Source organism: Belonocnema kinseyi, chromosome 8, assembly GCF_010883055.1.
Source record: "Belonocnema kinseyi isolate 2016_QV_RU_SX_M_011 chromosome 8, B_treatae_v1, whole genome shotgun sequence".
Lineage (NCBI taxonomy): Eukaryota > Metazoa > Arthropoda > Insecta > Hymenoptera > Cynipidae > Belonocnema > Belonocnema kinseyi.
The window spans coordinates 29,471,767-29,489,519 of record NC_046664.1 but is presented as its reverse complement, the minus strand read 5'-3'; the positions used below and the strand labels follow the sequence as shown (position 1 = coordinate 29,489,519).

General features: G+C 31.1%; 1 protein-coding gene across 5 annotated transcripts in view; it reads left to right on the top strand.

The window, feature by feature from the left end:
- Positions 1-17,753, top strand: part of LOC117177950 (ATP-dependent translocase ABCB1-like) — a 64,965-nt gene that overhangs the window by 39,449 nt on the left and 7,763 nt on the right. For all 5 annotated transcript variants that reach the window (XM_033369085.1, XM_033369081.1, XM_033369084.1 and 2 more), the window contains 3 exons: positions 4,692-4,933; positions 7,178-7,337; positions 9,314-9,508. In XM_033369085.1, the coding sequence (XP_033224976.1) occupies positions 4,692-4,933; positions 7,178-7,337; positions 9,314-9,508 (597 nt within the window). The remainder of the gene's footprint in view (positions 1-4,691; positions 4,934-7,177; positions 7,338-9,313; positions 9,509-17,753) is intronic.

Sequence of the window (17,753 nt, the reverse complement as noted above, 5' to 3'; positions counted from 1 at the left end):
ATCATTTAATAAAATATTGCATAGCGTTTTCTCACTATTTCCTTCGAACACCATAGTTTTTGTTTTATTTACGTTAATTTTTAAGCCCATGCTCTTCATGCTCTCATTTAGTTTATTCAACATTCTTTGTAGGTCTTCGATAGACTCTGCCGTAACAACCTTATCATCTGCGAACGCTAACCCTCTTACCCTTACTGTTTCGAGATCCACACCCTCTTCGTCGAAGAAAGCCATTCTTAAACACTTGTCCATAAATAATATAAATAACCATGAAGACATAACGCATCCTTGTCAAACTCCTTGAATAATATCGAAACATTCACTCAGTTTCCCATTCACTCTTACACTCGCTTTGCTACCTGTGTATATTGTTTTTATAGCTTGTAGGATCCATCCATTGACTCCATAATAGTCTTATTATCCGTAAAAAAATCATGTTTGCTAAACGTGCTTCATATGAATGTAGGAATGACATTTAATTACAAAGCTAATTAAGCTAGGGATATTCCTAAAAAAATGTATCTAATAATATTTTGTAATATGTAACAACTTAAGTATTTATAAACAATTAAAATAACCAAATTCCAAATGTTGGCTGTTTCACTTGAAAAATGTCGAGTTTTTAACCTCAATAGATTAAGAATGAATCGTAACACTGCATAATAAGATTCACTCAACACAAAATCTTTTGACATTAACTCACTGACAACATTTCCAGTGCAAAACAAATTTGTTTATCTGAAACTGCCAATATTTTTAATTTTTTTATCTACTTTGCTCATAAAAATTTAAATTGTTATATTTTATAATATATTATTTAATATTTATTATTTTAAGGAATACGTGAAGTCGTTCTGGCGATTGCAGGAAATTATTTGGCCACAATAATTGATTATAAAATGATTATTATATACTTTAATATTAGTTTTGTGATTAAATATCATTCTTACATTAATATCAAGTACTTTTAGCAACAACAAAATTATCGATAATAATAAATTGTTAAGAAATTCATAACATTTGTTTATAAAAAATAAATAAAATAATAAGCAAATTATTTGTATTCTAAGAGACCCTAAACATTCATTCAAGACAATTTAAGTGTTTCTGATCAGCTATGAAGGCGTAAAAAATTTTTATGTACAAAATTTCAGTTTTTCCATACTTTGACTGGAAAGATTATAAATAAAAAATAGAAGAGACAAAAATTTGGAACGTCAAGATCTTTAGAATTTAATAAAATTTAATTTTTTTTAATTCAAAATTGGACCAATATTGAAGAGACTGCATATTTTTGAATATAAAAAAACCGAGGTTCAAAATGACATTTAAAACGCAATTATGCACCGATTTTAGTTTTTTTTTGTTAAAAAATGCGGGTCTACATTTTTTAAAGATTGGTGAAAGTTAATTTTTTTACTTACTTTTTATCTTAATGCAAACAGTGAAAAAATGTATATTTTTTAGATACATTTTTATCACTTACAGTTTTTTTTTATACTTCACGTCATTTAGATTTAATGCACACAAATATAAGAAAAAAAATGATTAATTTGTAAAGTTTGTTTATTTCATAAACAAATTATATAAACAAATGCAAATTTTAGGCGTTTTTAAACTAAAAGAAATAGTTTTTTTCTGATTTTCTTGAAATTATATTTCCAATGATGTTCAATTATTTTATAAACAAACGTACATTGCAGCCATTTATAGGTAGAAACCAATCGTTTTTTCTTCTATTATTCTTTCTATTAAATTGACAATTATGCGTCTGAAGGGAAATTCCTTTATAAATAAATTTCGTAAAAAATTCACATTCTATGAATTTACAAACAAAATCTTTCTCTCTTTTTGTCTTGTTAAAATGATATTGCGAATGATGTTCTTTGACCAAATTTTGTGATAAAATGAAACTTGTGAAATTTACAAAAAAATTATATTCAAACATCCAAAAAATCAATAGCTGAATTCGATAATGGTACACTTGCATTCTTGAAAACACTTATTTAACTTTCGTTTCAAATAACCTCATAAAGAAGGAGTGAAAAAAATAAATAAATAGGATGAGATGGCAAAATTTTTTTTGGTTACATCATTGGAAATATAATTTTAATAACACTAAAAGAAAAAGGCGACTTCTTTTTGACTGAAAACGCCTAAAATGAGCATTTGTGCAAATAATTTTTTAGAAAATATGATTTTAATATAATTACAAGAAGAATAGAAGAAAAAAAATTTCTTTCAGCCTATAAATGTCTGCGATGTACATTTGTTTATAAAATAAACTATTAGTGATGCATATCAAAATTTTTTCAGAAAACATCATTCGCAATAGAATTTCAATAAGATTATAAGAAAAATTTATTTATTTTCACTTGAAAACACCTGAAATGTGTATTTGCTTATGTAATTTTTTTACAAAAAAAAAATATGTATGGGTAACACAATTTTGTGAGAAAACAAGATTGGTAATATAATGACAAAATGACTTGAACAAAAAATGATTTCTTTCTGCCTATAAATGTCTGCGATATGCATTTGTTTATATAATTTGTTTATAGGTATAATTAATAATATACGGTCTTAAATCGTGAAGGCCATATATTTTCCTAACGAATTAAACAAGCAATTTTCGAGCAGAAATATTCTTTAAATACAAATAATTCCGAGAGTCGATTATTTGTTAATACAATTTTTTTATAACAATGAACTGTGAACTGAGTCTAAGTAACAAAAGTATAAGAAAAAGAATGTCTAGGAGATAAGAAATGAACTTCAAAAATCTACATTTTTTTGTGTTTGCATTAACATTAAAATTAAATTCATTTTTTAACAAAGAAAATCTAAAATCGGTGCACGATTGCGCTCTATATGTAATTTTGAGCTTGTTTTTTTATTTCGTCCAGCTATACACGTTGTTCAATAGTTTCCAATGTAAAATTCATGGGAAAAATAATTTTTTTGAGTTTTTAGAATAATGTGTTAGGGTTTGAAAAAAGGCGACGGGAAAGTTTAGGGCCTGCAGAGAATTATCCAACGAAGAATTTCTTGTATCAGACATATGGGTTTGACACCCCTAATACGAGTACACCTACGAGTACCGGAAAACTACCCTCAAAATCAAAAATGTCAATTCTTCATGAAATCGACCTTTGGAACACTGTATTCTCTTCTTTTTTTACTTAAAATTATTAATATTGGTTTAGTAGAATACTTTTTATCATTAGTGAATTAATTTTTTAGTATTTAAACAAATTAAATTTGTTGAAATAATTTTTTTCAACATTTTTTTTTCTTCCCCTTAAAATTATTACTATTTGTCTAATGGAATATTTATTAACATTGGTTTATTAACTTTTTATTGATGAAACAAATGGAATTTGTTACAACAATTTTTTTAGAAAATTTGTTTTTTCCTTAAAAATTATTACTATTGGTCTAGTGGAATATTTACTAAAATTAGTTTCTCAATTTTTAATTTTTTAAACAAATTAAATTTGTTTTAATAATTTTTTTATCAAAAATTATTAATATTTCTTCAGTATGATATTTATCCACATTTTTTGATCAATTTTATTTTTTTAATTTCTTTTTTAAAAATTATTACTTAAATATTACTGATAAATTAATTATTATCAAATTAATTATTACTGATAAATATACCACTAGACTCGCACTAATAATTTTTATTTTTTTTTAAAATTCGAAAAGGAATTATCTAAACAAATTCCATTTGCTTAAATAATGAAAAATTAATTAACCAATGATAATAAATATTCCACTAGACCAACATTAATAATTTTAAATAAAAACAGACCAGAATACAGTGCTCAAAAGGTCACATTTTAAAGCTTTTATTATCACATTCAAAAATATTTAAAGGTACTTTTAACTATAAAAAAGAGTCAAAGGTCAGAGCAAAAAGGCGAGAGAATCTTGGGCAGTGGTCAGAAATCATGATATAGGTAAGCGACTAAAGGTCAACATTCAGATTTTAAGAGTCGAATGTTATAAGCAAGGTTAAAGAGTTAAATATGAGAGGAGGAAGGTGAGGGAAGCTTGGGCAGGGGCAGAGTTTATGAGAAAGGTAAAAAATCAAAGGTGAAATGTTAGATTTCAAAGGTAAGGTGTGATAAGCAAGGTTAAAGGGTCAAAGATCAGAGGACCAAGATGAGAGATTATTGGACAGGGATCAGATGTCATAATATAAGTAAACGATCAAAAATAAAATGTCAGATTTTAAAGCTGATATCTGATAAACAAGAGTAGTCAAAGGACAGAGGACAAAGGTGAAGGAACCTTGTCGGGTGGTCAGAAATCATAATAAAGGTTTGCGATTAAGGTCAAATGCCTGATAACAAAGGTAAGGTGTGATTAACAAGCGCCAAGTTTCAAAGGCCAGAGGACAAAAGTGAGGGAACCTTTGGCAGGGGTCGGGGTTCATAACATAGGTAAAGGATCAAAGTTCAGATGTCAGATGTCAAGAGTAAGGTGTGATAAACAATGACAAAGGTTCAAAGGCCAGAGGACAAAGGTTAGGGAACTTTGGACAGGGGTCAGAGTTAATGATGAGGGTCAACGATCAAAGATAAGGGATTATTGGACAGGAGTCAGAGCCCATGATATAGGCTACCATTCTAAGGTCAAATGTCAAAAGTGAGATGAAATAAGCTGCAGTCATTTTATTACAGATAGCTGTTGAAGCAGTGAGTAACATTCGAACAGTGATGGCTCTTGGAATAGAAGAAACATGTCACAATTCGTATGTAGCAGCAATGCAGCCTTCGTATTTACTTGCCAAAAAAAATACTCACATTCGGGGTTTGATTTTTGCATTGGCCAGATCTGTCTCTTATATTGCTCTCGCAGCCTGCATGTATTACGGAGGATATTTGATGAAACGAGAAGTTTTACATTATTCCACTGTTTTTAAGTATGTAACCTTTTCTATAAAAATTAAATAAAATCTGGATTGATCGATTTGAGTAAGAGGTTCAGTGAAAATAAAAAAATTTTCAGATTCAGAATTTAAACGTAGAAAGTAAAGCTAAATTCATTTTTACATTTTGTGTCCTTCAAGAAATATTATGCAGAAGAAAAAACTGGTCTCGGGAAAAATAATTGCAGAACGAATCCATTTCAAATCAAGTACAGAGATTTTGTTACGAGTTTGTACGAAATTTTTAAAAATTCGAAAATGAAACAAATAACTTAATATGAATTTAACTTAACATGCCAAAGAAATCTGGTGAGTAAAAAACCAGCCTAGCAAACAGTAATAATTTTTTTTTTAATTTAGTAAATTTTACGGGTTAGAGTTTCAAAAAAAAAATTTGGAAAGTCAGGGAATTTCTGTAATTCAAAATAACTTTCAAGAAGAATAAATTTGAATTTTTTAAATTTTAATTTGAAATTGGTTTACTCCGTTTATAAAAGATTCTAGGTTGAAAATATTATAAGCTCAAGATTCTGGTCTTTGAATATTAATTTTTTTGTAGTTACTTCGTCGTGAAGATTATCTCTTTCAATGTAAATTTTATCAACTGTTTGAAAATTCGACAATTTTGTAGTAAATTCATCTTTTTTGGTTGAGAATTCAACTGCATTGTTAAAAATTCGTTTATTTGGATTGGAAATTAAATTATTTTGTAGAAAATTTACTTTTTGTTTAAATTCATATTTTAGTGTTGAAAAGTAAACTGAGATCTTTTTTGGGATGAAATTAAACCATTTTTTTAAAGATTTGTCCTCTTTTTTTAAAAATTCATCTATTTTAGTAGAAATTTTATATTTCTTGGATAAAAATGCAACTATTTGGTTGAAGATACAAGAGTTTTATTTAATAGTCACCCCTTCTGGTTGGAAATTAATTTTTTTTCTTAAAAAATTGTCTTTTCGAGTTACAGGTTTAAGTATCTTCGTAGAAAATTTACTTTTTGTTCAAAACTCATATTTTCATGTTGAAAAATCATACTGAAATCTTTGTTGGATGAAAATTAAACTTTCTTTACATTTGTGTTCTTGATTCAAAAATTCATCTGATTCAGTAGAAATTTCATCCTTCTTGGATAAAAATATAACTGTTTGGTTGAAAATTAATCTTCTTTTGCTTTCTGATTCCACTATTTTGTTTCATATTTCATATTTGCAGTTGAAAATTCATCTCTTTGGTTGAAAGCTTAGCTATTTTGTTGCAAATTGATATTTTAAAATTTTGAGAATTAAGTTTTCGGCCACCCTGCATAATTCTACTAGCAGTAACTAGCATTTACAATTTAAGGGTTTTTGAAAAAAATACAACATTTTTTTAACCTTTACCAATTTTGAGCTAATTATTTAACTTATCTTTCCTGAATCTGATGAGGTTAAATATTTACTTTCGAAGGCCGCTAAAAAATTAACAAAAGGCAACAGTTTTTAGAAAATATTAAAAGTAGATTTGATCAGAAACCTCATATGTTTTCATGAGTTTTTTTTTAATGGTACCTAAGTTATATAAAAATATTGTAGATTCCATGCAGGCAAAACTATTTTCCTGGTTAAGAGAATTTTTTTGGGAAAAATGGAATTTTCGAATTTTTCTTACAAACAACAGATTCAACCAGATCCTGAGAAAAAAACATAGCTCATTTTACAAATTTCTCTAAAAATACTATCTACTCTTTTATGATATTTTATATCGTTCCCAAGAAAAATTAAAAAATTCAATTTTTCGAAAAAATATTCTCCTGGCCACAAAAATGATTTGGTCTGCATAAAACTTACTGAATTTCTTCTTTATTTAAAATGGATTCTGTCTGCAATATTAGTATTTATATTTTTTCTGAAAAAAGATCTCCTCCTTTCGCTTCCCTAGGAATCGAACCACAGAACTTCCGATTGCTAGTTGGGTGCTTTTCCCTTAAGCTGCTAGAGTAGCTTAAGAAATGTCCTGTAGTCCAATTCCCAGGGGAGTATTAGAAGAAATTTTTTTTTTCAGAAAAAATGTAATTAACATTTTTTTTAAATTTATAGCTACATGTAGTCTGGAAAAACGTTAAGATTGTTTGTTATTCACTGATGATCACACAGATTCCTTGAAATATCATTATTGCGGTTAAAGTCTGATATTAAATTTGATATTGAAATTTATTCTGTTATTTTCTAATTTTTTAAATAACATAAAACTATTCTCTAGAGTCTCCCAGACACTAATTATGGGAACTATTATGGTCGCTGATGCTTCTGCACATGCTCCTAATGTTCAAAAAGGACTGCAAGCTGCTGCAAGTATAATTTCGATCTTAAAACGAAAGCCAAAAATTCAAGATCTGTTATGCATTTCTGAAAATGAAGAGGTAAGCTAGTAAAATATGTGATTGCATTTTAACTGAGACTCTTAGAAAAATCGAAAGTTGTGGACCGAAAAAAGCTCACAAAGCTTGCAAAATAAATTAAAAATAATATCATAATTTATATTATTTTTATCATCAGCAATTTAAGCTCTAAAAATAATAATAACTTTCAATTTTCATTCGATATTTTAAGTAAGGAAATATTTTTATTTTCAAATCAAAAACAGTGGGATTAAACCAAAAATGAAAACTTTTTAATCAAATAGTTACATTTTTAAACAAAAGAGATGAAATTTACACCATAAGAGATAAATTTTCAAATAAGAAAGACTAAATTAGAATAAGAGTTCAATTTTCGACGAAAAAACACTTTTCGGCCAATAAAAAATAAAAATTTCTTCCAAAATGTTGAATTTTCAAGCCAAGAAGACAAGCTTTCTAGAAAGCAGTATAAAGTTTCAACTAAACAGTTCAATTTTAAATCAAAAACATTAATTATCTACAAAAAAGAGGACTTCTAAACAAAATACGTCAACTTTCAAACAAATAGTTAAATTTTCTAAAACAATATTGATTTTTTACTAAAGAACATCAATTTTCAACAAAAATCATACATTTTTAATCGATTAGTTGAATTTTTTTTAATAATAAAGGTCCATTTTTACCCAAAAACACAATAGTTAAATTTCTATTGCAAAAAAAAAGAAATTTTCTATAAAGTAGTTAAATTTTCTACCAAATGGCTAAATTTTCGCCAAAATTGTTGAATTTTCCAGTCAACAAGACGAGTTTTCTATAAAGTTGTTGCATTTATAACCAAAAAAATTGATTTTCTGCAACAAGAAAAGCGAATTTGGAACAAAGTACATAAATTATCAAGCAAACAGTTAAATTGTTAACCAACCAGATTTTTATACCGAAAAAGACAAATTTTTAACACATTACAAAAATTTTCAACCAAATACTTGAAGTTTCAACGTAAAAATAAAAATTGTCTACCAACAATGAAATAGTTAAATTTCAAATTTAAAACAGAATTCCCAGTTAAAAAAATTAATATGAAACTAAAAAGGTCAATCTTCAACGAAAAATGTATTAGTTCGTATTTCAATCAAGAAGGTTAAAATTTTTAATTTAGAACAGTTGACTACAATAAAAAAAGCACGTTTTCAACCAAACATTTTAATGATCAACTAAACAGATTAATTTTTAACCAAACGGTTGTATTTTTACTCAAAAATATTACATTTCTACGAAAATGGATGAATTTATAACAAAGTACATGAATTTCCAACAAAATTGTTAAATTTATAACCCAGAGGATTAACTTTATATAATAGAAACCAGTTTTTAAACAAATAGTTGATTTTCCAACTGAAGAAAAATTACCGGCAAAAAATTTAATATTTCAATTCGGAACTAAACAAAAAACAACAAATTTTCAATGAAATAGTCAAATTTTTGACGAAAGAAGTGGATTCGTAAACTACATTTATGAACCTTCAGCTAAAAAAAATGAATTTTTAACAAAGCAGTTTATCTTTCGAATAAATATTTGAAATTTTTACCAATTTGTTAAACTTTTATTTTTTAGTTATTCAGACGTGAAAATATCTTACGTATAATATCAATGCAGTAATATTCGATAGAGCAAAGGTATAAAATATTGTGGTGCAGTGTAAGTTTTACAAAGCCTGTGAGTCGTGCGAGCTTCTTTTGGTCCACGAGCACTTTTCGGCTCGATAATTTTTTTTTGGCTTACAGCTTGGGCTGAGCTTGCTTGCGAGCTCGCGAGGTTTTACATACCCCTCAGAAAAATTATTTGCATTATTATTTTCTTTTTGAGATTTAGTATACGAAGAGTTAACGGTTGACAATGAAAGCGAATATATGTTGCATACTGCTCTTATGTATAAAAAGTACTTGAATAAAAAATATTGTATATTGTGCAATCATCTCTAGAAAATGTATTTTTTTAGAAATGTAATGGAGAAGTAAAATATAAAGACGTTGTATTTCAATATCCTACGAGGTGTGGAACCCGAGTTTTGGATGACTTTAATTTGGAAGTACCACCCGGAAAAACCATTGCATTAATCGGTCCGAGTGGTTGCGGGAAAAGTACAATTATACAAGTACTGGAAAGATTTTATGATCCTGTATTTGGAACAGTGGCGAGTATTTTTTTATTTAAATAACACAATAAAGACGTTAAAAAAACTTGTTAATATATTTTGAAAAAAACAGCAACTAAAAAAAGATTATTTTTCTGTGAATTATTAAAATGCTACTATTTTAATCAGTAGATAACAGCTGGTGAAATTTTTCCTTTTTTTTTATTTGACTTTCATAAAAAAATCGTTTTTTATTAATTTAATTATATTGGATTTGAAATTATGTAGGTCGCCTTTTCCTACATGTTTAAAATCATTGTCTAATTTTGTTACACTCAACTACCTCTTTTTATAGGAATTTAGGAAACTATATCTTCACCATTTCGATTAAAAAATTCTTTAACCTTTAACGCATCCCTTTTTTAATTAGGGTTGCCAAAAGCTTCATTTACAAAATTTCCTGACTTTTTCTTGGTGTTTCCTGAATAATTTTTTATTTTTCCTAACCATTTATATTTAAATACATACATTCTAATTTTGCAAGATTTTAAATATAGAAGCTTTTATGAATGGAATAAAACAATTTAAAATTTCAACAGATACATTTTATGTTCTTTTTAATTTTAAAGAATTCAATGACCTTCATAAGAATTCCAAATGAATTGTAACGAATTCAAGATAAATTCCTACGACTGAAAAAAACTCAAGTTAAATTTAAAGTAATTTAAGGTAATTATCAGAGATATCAACATGAATTTAACAAAAACTTTTTAAAATGCATTGAATTGAGTAAAATAGAGTAAATTTTTAAGAATTGAAGCAAATTAAAAAATGTCAAGAGATTTTCCTCCTTCAGAATCACTGGAAATTACTGACATCTATTAGAACTACCCTACGATATTTCAAATCCTTTAAAATCTATTGAAATCACTCGAAAATTTGTTAAGTTCTTTAAAATTCCTATAAATTTGTTAAAATACCCTGAAATCTTAAAAATTATTTTAAATTGCCTTAAATTATTTAAATTTTAAATTATTTTTTAAGTTCTTTTAAATTCTTTGAAATTTTTTAAAATAATCTAAAATCTTTGAAATTCTTTGAAATTGCTTCAATTAATAAAAATCAATTGAAAAATCTTTGGAATCTTTTAAAACATCCCACAATCTTGAAAATTCTTTAAAATCTTTTGAAATCCATAGAAATTATTTTTAAGTACTTTAAAGTTTCTTAGAATTTATAAAAAATACCCTAAAATCTGTACAATTCTTTGAAATTTCTTTAAATTATTACAATCAATCAAAAAATCTGTTTAATGTTTTAAAATGTCCCACCATCTTGAAAATTCTTTAAAATCTTTTGAAATCCCTTGAAAACTTTTTGGGACCTTCAAAATTCTTTAGAATTTTTAAAAATACCTTAAAATTTTTACAATTCTGTGAAATTTCTTTAAATTATTAAAATCAGTTGAAAAGTCCTTGGAATCTTATAAAAAAATCCTACAATCTTGAAAATTATTTAAAATCTTTGGAAATCCATAGACATTTTTTTTAAGTTCTTCCTTGGAATTCAAAGAAAAAATTCCTTGTAACTTTTAAAAATACCCTAATATCTTTAAAATTCTTTGAAATTGCCTTAAATTATAAAAATTAATTGAAAAATCTTTGGAATCTTTTAAAACATCCCACAATCTTGAACATTGTTTAAAGTCTTTTGAGATACCTTCAAATATTTAAGAATATTTGAATTCCTACGAAATGTTATAAAATCTCTGAAATCTTTAGAAATCCCTTGAAACATTGTACACATCTTAAAAATTTATTGCCAGTTTTAAGAATACCTTAAAATCTTTCAAGATCCTTTTAAATAGGTTTAAATTATTGAAATCAATTAAACAATCCTTGGAGTCTTTTAAAATATCCTAACATCTTTCTAAATTTGTAATTTCTTTGGAAATACTTGAAATATTCTAGAGTCTTTGAAATCTTACGAATTCCTCAATTCTTGTGAAAAAATTCTTTGCAAACCATTAGAATATAAAATTACTTGAAATTACATCAAATCTGATATTTCCTGAAATCTTGGAAAATTGATTAAAATACATTGAGAGATTTTTTAATTCCTTTAAGTCATTAAAGTCCCTTGAAAAGTTTTAAAATCTCTTAAAACGTTTTAAAGGTTTTAAAAACTCCTTAGAAGTTTTAAAAATATCCTGAAATCTTTAAACGCTTTTTAAAATTATTGAAATATGTTAAATATTTCTCGAAATATTTCGAAATACCCTCCAATATTTCAAATCGCTTGGAAACCCCTGGAAACTTTCAAAGTTCTTGAAAATTCGTTGGAGTTTTTAAAAATACCCTAAAAGTATTTAAAATCCCGTCAAATTATTACAATCTATTAAACAATTTTTGGAATCTTATAAAATAGGCTAAAATATGTCAAATCAATTACTGTAATTGTAGTAGCTTTATCTTTAAAAAGTGACTCAAACGTGAGTTGAGAGTATAGTATTAAGGCAAATTACAGAAATTCTCTGACTTCTGGATTTTTTTTAATCCTGACTTTTCTGAGACTTTCCTTGAGCAACAAAATTCCATGGTTTTTTCCATGGCTTTTTCAGGGAAAACTTTTTCCTGACCTACGGCCACTCTATTTAATTCTTAAAAATTCTAGTGATTAACATTTTGAGCCTAAAAATATATAATAAAATGAGACTTCCTGTAGGGATCGCGAGCAGTTAGCACGTGCGCGAGATCGGGCGTCATGAAAATCGAGTTTTCCGTAGTTTTTCGGTACATACGGTTTATGGTGCATTGGATTTGGATTAAATAAAGATGATTGCATATGAGTGAGTGGGGTGACTTGTGGGATTATATTTTTGGAAAGGAAGCTGAAGTGATGGGCGACAGTGAGGTTAGGAATATTGGTGGGAAAGATGGCGACTAGGACGGATTGCCAGCGTCGTCACCGGAAACAGGGAGACCTGCAGCGCCACGTTTTTCTGAAAATGAGCAGAGTAGGGAAGTGCTACCGGAAAAGGAAGCAACAGAGACGAAGGAGAAGGGAGAAAGTCGACCGATCGATAGGAGCGACTTGACACGGTTAGGTCAGCAACCAGAAATGAGAAAGAGGCGACCCGGGCGACCTAGTAAAACAGAAATACTGTTCAGAGAAAACGCCAAGAGCGCCAGAAGGCTAGCAGAATTCCTGGTTCATAATAACGACCAATCGGTGTTCAATACCTGGAGCAAACTGCAGAGGTCTCCAGTAGGGAGAATGATAACGAGGAAAAAGGGAATACCGGGAGAAAAAGAACTCCAATGAAAAAGGACCATTGATGGGAGAATCAGAAGCAGGGGACTTGAATGTAGGGGAATTATCGGGTGAAGCAGAAGATAGCGAAGTCCAGGGGAATGGAAGCAGTAACGCAGAGCAGGAGGTAATAAGCAGCGTACATACGAAACTTTGGAACGAAGTGTTAAGAGGAATTCTTAACGACTGGTGGGACTCAAGAGTGCACAAAGAAATTAACAACTTCAAAATTTAAGTAGAAGAACTCAAAAGAGAAATAGAAGAAGGAGTGAGAAAAGAAAAGGCCACTACTTTGGCTCTTAGAAAATCGAGAGAACGGGAGACGGCTATAAGACGGCTGAAGAGCCGTCAGCTGTGAAGGAAGAATTGACGAGAGTAAGGTACGAGCTTAGGTTGATAGAACAGGGACAATAGAGGAGAAACACTAAAGTGTCAAGCGGTGGGACGATTGAATCAGCCGACGAGGACTCACAGCAAATCAAGGATATAGAGAAAGAGTTTCCACAGAGAACGAAGAACAGGAATTGAAATATTGATATGAACAGAAGCAGATAGAGCTCGAAACAGAGTTGGAAAGGAGAAGAGCAATGCCGATTTGACCGTGCCCGATCAGAATGTCGACAGAGAATCGGAGATAATCATAATGAAAATAGGAGCGAGAAAAATTCACCTGAGAAGCGTGGTGGGGGTGAGCTGCAGTTTGAACTTGAAGAAAGACGGAAGAGAAGAAACAGTGTTATAGTAATATAGTGTGAGGGTTTCGGTCCAGAGGGAGAGATCTGGGAGAGGAAATAAGAACGACGTTATTGGACTTGACAGGTGTGAATATTACAATTAAAAATCTAAGACATATAGCCGGGGGAGTCTTGATTAAACTGGATTCATGGGGGACAAAGAGACGGTTACTGGCCAACCAGCAAATACTCGGGGGACCAGAATCTTTGTCGGCGATGACCTGGCATGCAGAGATAAGGATATTCAGGATTGGATTAGAAGGAAAATTGGGGCAGCAAAGAGGAATAGAGATAAAGCTAGTACCAGCTACAGTGGCGTGCAAAAGTTTTCGGCCACCTCTTTTTTTATGACTAACTAAATTCTCTTAATTTTAATCATACCGGAGGTAAAAAATGACTTTTTAAAAGGTTAATTTTTTCGAAATTCTGTTCAGCATAAGCCCAGGGGGAAGCCAATTTGTTTCGTTTTTAAGTAGATATTGCAAAAATGGTTTAACTTTCAATGTTTTCTTACATTTTCAATAACTTCCGAAATAGCCAACATTTTTTAATGTTCTTGGGCTCATTTTGAAGCTTTTTTTCACATATTTAACTTTTATTCTGATTTGCCTACAGATAAGATTTTTTCAAATTTATCCAACTTTTTTATTACAACTTCAAGTTCTTGCAATTCGAAAAGGATTTTTTTCCAAATTTATACTCGTAAGCTGCTGTGATTCGGTAAAAAAAAAGCTTCAAAATGAGCCCAAGAATATTTTGAAATGTTGACTATTTCGGAAGTTATTGAAAATTTAAGAAAACATTGAAATTTACACTATTTTTGCAATATCTACTTAAAAACTAGACAAATTGGCTTCACCCTGGGCTTATTTTAAACAGAATTTCGAAAACAATCAACCTTTTAAAGAGACATTCTTTTAGCTCCAATATAATTAAAATTAGGAGAATTTATTAAGTCATAACAAAAGAGGTGGCCGAAAACATTTGCGCGCCACTGTATATGAGCTGGGCAATCAACGACAGCATATTTACATGGAGCGAGGAGGAAGGAAGAGTGAAGAAGCCCTTTCTTGCAAGAAGAGGGGGGAAAGTTGACGAGTGGGGTTATTAAAGGTGTTGTGTGGAATCTTTAGGTGGGGGGTAGAGCTATGGGGGGTCAACTTATTGGGGTCCGTAGAAATTTATGTGTGAATGTGAAAATGTATGAGTGCGAGTTTGGAATTGTGATCAGCGCAGATGGTCTTAGCAACGTGGGAAATAAAGTAAACATTGTATCTATTTATAATAATGTAGGGGTTAAAACGGCGACGGATAAGGTGAGAGAAGTTGTGGACAAATTGCAGGAGAAGGGTGCGAAGGTAGTTATTGTGGGGGACTGGAATGCGAGGATTGGGGAGGAGACAGGCGGAGGCGAAATGGACACAAATTTTGTTAGAAACTATTATGCAGCTTGGGAATCTGAATACAGAATTGTAAACGCGGAAGGAACCAAAATATTAAACTTTTGTGAAGAAAAAGTGCTAATTATCATGAAGAAGAGGATTGGTAATGACCGTAAAGTAAAGTGAACGCACCTCGGAGAGAACGAGGGTTCGGTTATCGACTACATAATTGAGTCTGAGAGAATCGGAAATTCGGATATGAGATATCGAGGTGGTAACGAGAATGAAATCAGATCATTTTCCGGTGACCTTTAGGATAGCTGGGAAGGGGCAACTGGGTGAAGGCGCTAGAAATAATACCAGAAGGAAAAGAGGACAGAGGGAGGAAACAGAAATAGAAGCACAGCATGTACCTTATAGATTAGTGTGGGATGACAACAAGAGCAAAGAATATAGGGAGAACATGGAAGAAATTAGAAAGGAAACAATAACAGAAAACGAAGAGGAGCGGGAAGATAGGTGGGACCGACTAATAGAAAACATAAAAAAGGAGCAGAAAGGGTTTACATGACTATAAATCAAAATACGAAAATAACAGGAGTGGGAGGAAGGGGACGGGAGTTTAAGGGAAGAGATCAGGAGGAAAAGAAATTGTTGAGGAACGTTTTTAAACACCTAAAAAAATATTTGAAGACAAAAGGAAACAGGAAACGGGAGGACTATAAAGAGAGTAGGAGGAAACTGAAGGAATACCGCAGAGAAAGAAATAATCGGGAAAGGAAAGAGAAATGGGAAAAGGTAAAGAACATTAAAAGTATGGGAGGTTTTTGGGGGGCAATAGGTGAGTTTAGACTGAAACGGAGATGTAGAGGAATTGGAATTAAAAAGCTTCAGTGGGAGAAGCATTTCATGAAGTCCAGGAACTCATGATGGACTAGACGAGAACGAAAAAACAGATATGACACATGGAGAAACAGGGAGGAGACAGAAAGATGGAGTAAATCAGGTATTAGAAGGGGTTAAAGAGGGGGTTAGGTGGAGGGGGTGATTTGGACTTGGAAATAAATCGGGATATCAGGTTTGAGGAGGTAGCGAAAGTAGTAGACAGATTGAAGAAAGGGAAAGCACCAGGCGAAGACGGCATCGCCATAGAATTTTTGAAACGGCTACCGAAAATTTGGGTTTAGAGGTACATAGGATATTAAATGGGCTCTGAATGGAAGGGAAATTGGCTCGTGGCTGGGAAAAAGCGCAGATATTTCCTATACATAAAGGGGGGAATGAAAGTGAAACGGGAAATTATAGAGGAGTCGCACTGCTGAATGCCGGGTACAAAATTCTAACAGCCATCTTGGACGAAAGACTTAGAGGCTGGCTAGAGAAGGAAGGGAAGTACGAAGAAAGCCAGGCAGTTTTTAGGAGGGGTAGGGCTACTCGGGATCATGTGTGGGTTCTGAATTCTCTAGTCAACAACAAACTGAAGGCAAAGGGTGGCAAGCTTTATTGCGGCCTTTGCAAATCTCAAGAAAGCGTTTGATACAGTCGATAGAGGAATATTGGTAAAAAAATTACAGAAAATAGGGATTAAAGTTAGAGCTTATTACGAGTGAAGGGATCACAAATTCATTTTCTACAAACAAGGGTGTGAGGCAAGGGTGTCCATTCAGTCCAACCTTGTTCAAAATAATTATAGAAGATATAGATGAGGCTTGGGAAAAAGGAAATGTAGGAGGGACAGTAATAGGAGGAACCAACATTTTTTTACTTAAGTTTGCGGACGATGTGGCCTTGGTGTCGGACCATGCGACGGGGCTGACGGAAATGCTAAAAAATTTAGAGAGATATGTCGAAAAGAATCAATTGAAAATTAACGAAAATAAGACCAAGGTTAACGATATTCAGGAAAGGGGAGAAGGGCACAAAGGGAGAGATGGGAAGTGGGGGGGGGGGGTAAAGAATTGAAAGCAGTTAGTAGTTTCAAGTATTTGGGATATTGGTTCTCGGCGGGAGAAACGTGCACAAAACATACAGAGAAAATAGAGGGGAAAGCTAGTATTGCCGCAAATGCAGCATGGGGTGTTCTAAAGAGAGCAAGAATAAAATACCTTACGAGAATATGTGAAATGGAAAATGAGAGATGGCCAAAAATCTGCTTTAGGGAAGAGTTGAGGGGAATAAAGAACAAAAATCCTTCAAATTGAGGCAAAACATTTGAGAAAGCTTCCCGGAATGTAGGGGACGGAGTGACAGCCGAGTTGCTGTGGAAAGGGGGGCGAGAAAAGGAGGTCAAAAAGAACTTAGAGAAAGGAATTGAGACGATTCTCGCACAGGAAGTACAGGGATATTGGGTGAGAATAGACAGGTCGTCGTATTGTGGCGGGTATAAAAGTTGAAAATTGCAATTGGGAAGGGAGGAATACTAGGAGGATGAAAATATAAGTGAAAGGGACAAAGAGCAGTGGCAACGATTAAGATGTGGGAATGTGGAGAAAGCAGGAAATAAAGGATACGAGAACACAATATGCAGACTATGCAAAGAAAATGAGGAAAACATTTTCCATGTATGGAAATGTGAAGGGGCTAGTCAGATAGTAGAGAAGAAATGTGTGGAAGGGGTGAAAGATGGGGTAGATGGGAAGAAGGGTAGGGATTTTAAAGAATTATTACTTAAAACTTTAAGTGGAAAACCGCACCTTCTCATCTGCGAGTATGATAGGAATTTTGAAAAAGGAGCAAGGGAAAAAGAAAGTGCAAGTGATTTGTAAAATATCAGCGTTATAACCTTCTAGTTTTTCTCAAGTTGTTTTGTATAGTAATTTTAAGTTATTTATATACGAGGGTTTTAAAATGTAAAAACCGAAAGGCATACATGGATTG